At 43.0% G+C, this 6,000-nt stretch overlaps 1 protein-coding gene across 3 annotated transcripts in view; it reads right to left on the reverse strand.

Moving 5' to 3' along the window:
* The window catches only part of NSUN6 (NOP2/Sun RNA methyltransferase 6), a 59,374-nt gene that overhangs the window by 22,506 nt on the left and 30,868 nt on the right, over positions 1 to 6,000 (reverse strand). For all 3 annotated transcript variants that reach the window (XM_049626878.1, XM_049626877.1, XM_049626879.1), the window contains one exon: positions 4,239 to 4,358. In XM_049626878.1, the coding sequence (XP_049482835.1) occupies positions 4,239 to 4,358 (120 nt within the window). The remainder of the gene's footprint in view (positions 1 to 4,238; positions 4,359 to 6,000) is intronic.

Here is a 6,000-nt window from a genome sequence, read left to right on the forward strand (position 1 = left end):
GAACAACAAAACATGGACACACTTAAAATACCCAGATTCTCTTTGAAATGACTTCTTATTAGAGAACATAAAATATCTGTGAATAAGTACTTCTAAGCCAACACAATAAATATCATATACCATAAATTAAGGGGGGGGATTATGATTACTTCTTCAAGGCATATCATAATCTTCACAATTAAGATTTCAAGGAATCTAAAAAAGGATCTGCATTTACACACCACAACTCCATAAAATGAATCTTGTTCTGCATTTTACACTCTGGTGATATTTAATGCATTTTTCCTTAAAGTTTTTACTGTTACCAGTTTAAATTCTTTTTGGATAAACAAGAATATAAGTAAACAGGCAAGTATATCTCCTCTAATGAACCCAGAGTATTAATTCCACAAAATTTAAACAAGTATCTTTTTCTTCCTTACTTACCTTAAGGCCACTCACTGAGGTTATACTAGTGTTACCGCAAGTGTGTCTGTGTGTGTAGAGTACCTGTGTACAGAAGGCATACATATACACACGCAGTACGTATATATACAGTGCCTATATATAGTGTTTGTAGATACACACATACAGTGCAGAAACAGATTTTAACCTTTCAGTGTAATTATTAAAAATATAAATTTATACATGTTTTATCCCTCTGTGACACAGTGAATGTTTCAGAAGTTACGACAGTATTATATACTAATATGCAAGCAATGTGAATTTTCATCAGAAGTCTTTGGATAAAATGATTTGCACTAATGAAAGGGAAAAGTTACAATTTCACCTTGACACAGTAAATGTTCCTATTATTTTCTGTGCAAGATTGCTTGTAAATTGCTTAAGCATCCTAAAAACCATCAAATACAGATCAAAAATGATCACCTGGCAAAGTCCAACACCTGGCACTTTGGGGAGTGGGCAAATATTACTTCTATGAAGTAAATCAGCTAGAGCAAAAGGGCTTTGGTAAGCCTTATGGACGTGTATTTCTATGCCAGAAAGTCTTACACCTCAGGTAGGTAAGTTTTTATTTATAAATTAGTACTGTGACAAAAACTGTTGAGTATTCTAGGTGCCTAAGAAATCCTCCCACTGAAGAAATGTGAGCTAATTCGGAAAATCAAGAATGGATCCACACTGCCTCAGTCTTTTACTGTCCTGGCTGTGCTCCTCACCCAGCTTAGATCCCACGTGACATCAAATCACTCTCTTCTACACATGCTTTTGTGTCTTAGATGTAAGCATGGCAAAAATGCTGCTGTGGTTAAGCTCCATTCTTCACCAACCTCCTGTCTACCCCCAGGCAGCTTAAAAAAAAAAAAAAGCCCATCATTATCCCAACTAATCCTGCCTCAAATTCATGACCGTTGTCTTCAGGGAGCCCACAGTGCTAACTGGATTCCTACGGCGTGTCCACACCCGTCCTCACTTCCACTTCCTGGACTGGTATTTCCTACCTCCTAGCTCTTACCGCCTCCTTCCCCATCCCCATTTTCATCTGATGACCTTGCTTCCTATTTCACTGAGAAAAGCCAAATGATCAGAAGAGACCATCCAGGTCCTCCCACACTGACCAGCCCACCAACAGCTGCACCTATGTACTCAGCCTCCCTTCTTATTTCCATGGGATAAACTGTCACAGGCTACCAACTAAAGCCACTTGTGCATCAAATCCTAGCCCATGTCACCTCCTCAAAGATACTGTCCAGGAATTTTCCCTGCTTTCTCTGGTGTTACATGTTTCCCCTTTTAATGCATCTCTCATTAGCATATAAACATTATCATTTCTCTCATCCTAAAAAAAGTATTCCCTGAGTTCACCTCCCACTACTGCCCCATTTCACTGCATTCTTTTTTGTTTTTTAATGTTTATTTTTAAGAGAGAGAGAGAGAGAGAGAGAGCATGAACAGGGGAGGACAGAGAGATAGGGAGACACAGAATCCGAAGCAGGCTCCAGCTGAGCAAGAGGTCAGCACAAAGCCCGATGAGGGGCTCGAACTCACAAACTGCGAGATCATGACCTGAGCCGAAGTCGGACGCCCAACCGACGGAGCCACCCGGGCGCCCCTTCACTGCATTCTTGTACAAGTAACTACCCTCACCACGACCAAAGGAGCTGTTTTGATTCACTTTTTCAGATTCTTCTCATTCTCAATCCAAGCAAGCATTTTGCTAAGTCCACTGGTACGTCTTAGTCCTCCTTCTAAGGGCCCGGCAACAACATCTGACACAGCTGATCTCTCCATTGCCTTTCAGTCCCTTCCTTCACCTCGTTTCCAGGGTAGCACACTCCTCTGGTTTCGCTCTGACATAGCTGGCCACTCCTCTCCTTCTCCCAGCTTCTGAATGTTGGCACACGGTACCCAGGCAGCTCAGTCTTCTGGCCTCTTCTACTCTCTACTGCCACCCACGCTAGTTTTATGCCTTTACGCATTATCTATATGCTGATGGGTCCAAATCTCTATTCCATATATGTTTACATTTCCAATCCAAAGTTTTATTTCCAGTCCAGGCCTCTCTCCTGAACTCTCGGCTCAAATACCCAATTGGCTGCTCATCGTCATCCTCTGGATGTCTGACAGACACTTCACTTTATTATCTCCAAAACTCAATTCTGACTTTTCCCTGCCGAACTTGCTCCTCCCAGTCACCCCCACCTAGCTCTGTCTCTCCGTTGCCTCAGGCCCAAATCTGGAGGAGTCACCCTCGATTATTTTCTCATGTCCACAACCCACTTCCAGTGCGTCTGCCGCTCCTTACAACCTCACCTTAAAAGCCACTCCAGAACTTCCCGCCTCCATGACGCTTCCCTGAATTACGGTCTCCTAACTGGTCACCCTTGCCCTCTTACAGCTTCTCTTCAATGCAGTGGCCAAAACGATACTTGAAACAGTAAGGCTTATGCCACTCTCTCTTCAAAACCTCCAACGACTTCCCATCACTCGAGTGCAGGTGAAGTCCTGACACACCCTGCAAGCTGCTCTACCCAAACGTCCTCCCCTGGGCCCTCCCTCTCCGACTGCTCTTTCTCTACCCGTCCTCCTCAGCAAACTGCAGAGGCTCCTCAAACAAGTCAGGTGCCCTCCAGCCTCGGCACACTTGCACTTGCTGTTTCCTCTCACGAAAACACACGTTCCGCAGACCTCCACATCGCTCAGCACCTCCAAGTCTTTCCTCAGAAGCCGCCTTCCCAGTGTGGATCTCCCTCCCCACCCTCCTTCCAACTGCCTCCTCACTCTCCGCCCCCCAAGAACCCCAATTCCCCTCACCTTCCTTCACTTTTCACCGTAGCCCTCATCGCAATCACATATGCCAGACCCTGTATTCATTTAGTTTAGTATCTGTCTCCTCGCAACTAGAATGCAAGCTACATGAAGAAGGTGATTTTGGTCACGGTGGTTTATCGCTACACGCCCAGTCCCCGGCACATGGAAGTACTAATTAAATATCTGTTTAATCAACTAACAATCAATTAAAATCTGACTTCAGATCAAAGTAAGTGAAGACACTAGCATGTCTCAGTATTTTAGGAACCACTTAATTGTATGGAATTTGAAATAAGAAGAAAGATGGCATCAGCCGGCCGTATCCTCTTGGGCTGAAGTACTGCAATTGCAGCAGAGAATGGTTACAAGGTCACACTGAGTACTCAACAGAAGACTAACCCATAATGAAAGAAAACATACTGTCAAATACATACACACGGAGGTAGAGGCGGTAAAATGTGAGATAAAGTTATCCACGACTTACTCTATCTTGTGACAATAAACCAGGCTTGGTAATCAAGACAGATCATACAGCTTTTGTAAGTCTCAAGATGTGTCTGACGTGTATGATATAAGTACATATGCATGGATGGATGTGTAATTCGATACTGCAGTAATGTGCAGTCAAATTAACTCTTAGTGGCAAAATTGAATAGTTTAAAAAGTATCAAGTCTTATACTTAAGAACATAAAAAATCTCTTCAATGTTTCATTTAAATGTTTATTTATGAAGAAGACTTCTACTTTACAAATGTACTAGCAAATTGGGGATTTAAGAAGATCTTCAAATGGTGTTTACAAATGATAATTATATACTACACTCAACATGTGATGAATCCCATCAGTGAAGAGTCTTCACTTTGGATGAATCTATAATAATTCAGATTATAAATGTCTGCATGTTTCCTAAGTTATATGTAGTGCTACTTTCAACACTGAAATACGTAATATGTTGAGAGTAGTGTTTGCTGTGAAGACAGTCTTACCTGATCGTGCATTAATGCTGCAATGTGTGTAGTTTTGCCTCCGGGTGCTGCACACAAATCTAGAATCTTCTCTCCAGGTTGAGGATCCAGAACATGAGTTACGACGGCAGATGGCAAATTCTGTAAGGGAAAACAAAAAATCAATTACCAATGACTCTAATTTTTTTTAATTATTATTTTATTATTTTAATTTTTTAACATTCATTTATTATTGAGAGACAGAGGATGAGCATGGGAGGACGGGCAGAGACAGGGGAGACACAGGATCCGAAGCAGGATCCAGGCTTTGAGCTGTCAGCACAGAGCCCAGCGCAGGGCTGGAACTCACAAACCCTGAGATCATGACCGGAGCTGAAGTCAGACACTTAACCAACCGACTGAGCCACCCAGGTGCCCCTCTAAATCCTTTTTTTTTTTTTTGACGTTTATTTGTTTTTGAGACAGAGAGAGACAGAGCATGAACGGGGGAGGGGCAGAGACAGAGGGAGACCCAGAATCAGAAGCAGGCTCCAGGCTCTGAGCCATCAGCCAAGAGCCCGACGCGGGGCTCGAACTCACGGACCCCGAGATCGTGACCTGAGCTGAAGTCGGACGCCCAACCGATGGAGCCACCCAGGCGCCCCATTTTTTAAAGTAGCCTCCATACCCAGCGCAGAGCCCAGCATGTAGCCCAGTGCAGGGCTTGAACTCACAACCTTGAGATCAAGACCTAAGCTGAGAACAAGAGTGGGGATACTTAACCAACTGAGCCACCCAGATGCCCCTAATGATTCTAAATCATTTTACAATTAAGAATCACAGAACATAAACACATCTTTGGAGGCAGTCCAGTACAGCATCCTCCACCAAAATACGGTTTCTGTAAAAATACTAGTGTCAGGAAATTCACAATTTCCTAGATTATCCTTTGATCTCATAGGACCTTCACACGCAAGACACACATGCACAGATGCATTTCCCTAATCAATTTTGCAAATCATGTTTTTTTCTCAACAATTCAGTATTTTTTTAAGTTTATTTATTTTGAGAGAGAGAGAGAGCAGGGGAGGGGCAGAGAGAGAGGGTGAGAGAGAATCCCAAGCAGGCTCTGTGCTCTGAGCACAGAGCCTGATGTGGGGCTCGAACTCATGAACCGTGAGCATCATGACCTGAGCCAAAGTCAGATACTTAACTGACTGAACCACCCAGGTGCCCCAACAATTCTCAACATTTTGAAGGTCAAAGCCCTTTTAGAAATGTAAGAAAGCTCTAGGTTTTTTTCTAAGAAAATGCATAAAATTTTGCAACTTCAGGTGCTTCACCATCTAATGCCCACTTAAGAATTCTAGTTGTATGCTAATGCCAGTCAAAGACATTTGGGTTCCTATCTCCCCACCATGACCACATTTCTGTAGGAGAAAAGTAAAATGTAAAAAAATCTTATTGTTTCTGATTGGCACCCAGAAATGTATTATGAGACTGGACAACTCAGATACCGCAGTAGTAAATTATACTGCAGTAAGTTATACCTTACCTGATTATTAGTATTGATCACATAAGGACTGCTACTCTAGGATAACAGTTTGCCTCAAATAAAATAGAAATACTGGGGCACCTCGATGGCTCAGTCGGTTAAGCATCTGATTCTTGATTTCAGCTCAGGTCATGAGCTCATGGTTCACAAGTTCAAGCCCTGCATTGGGCTCTGCGCCGACAGCACAGAGCCTGCTTGGAATTCTCTCTCCTCTCTCTCTGCCCCTCCCCCACTCATGCACACATGCTC

This window comes from Panthera uncia, chromosome B4 (assembly GCF_023721935.1).
Source record: "Panthera uncia isolate 11264 chromosome B4, Puncia_PCG_1.0, whole genome shotgun sequence".
Taxonomy (NCBI): Eukaryota; Metazoa; Chordata; class Mammalia; order Carnivora; family Felidae; genus Panthera; species Panthera uncia.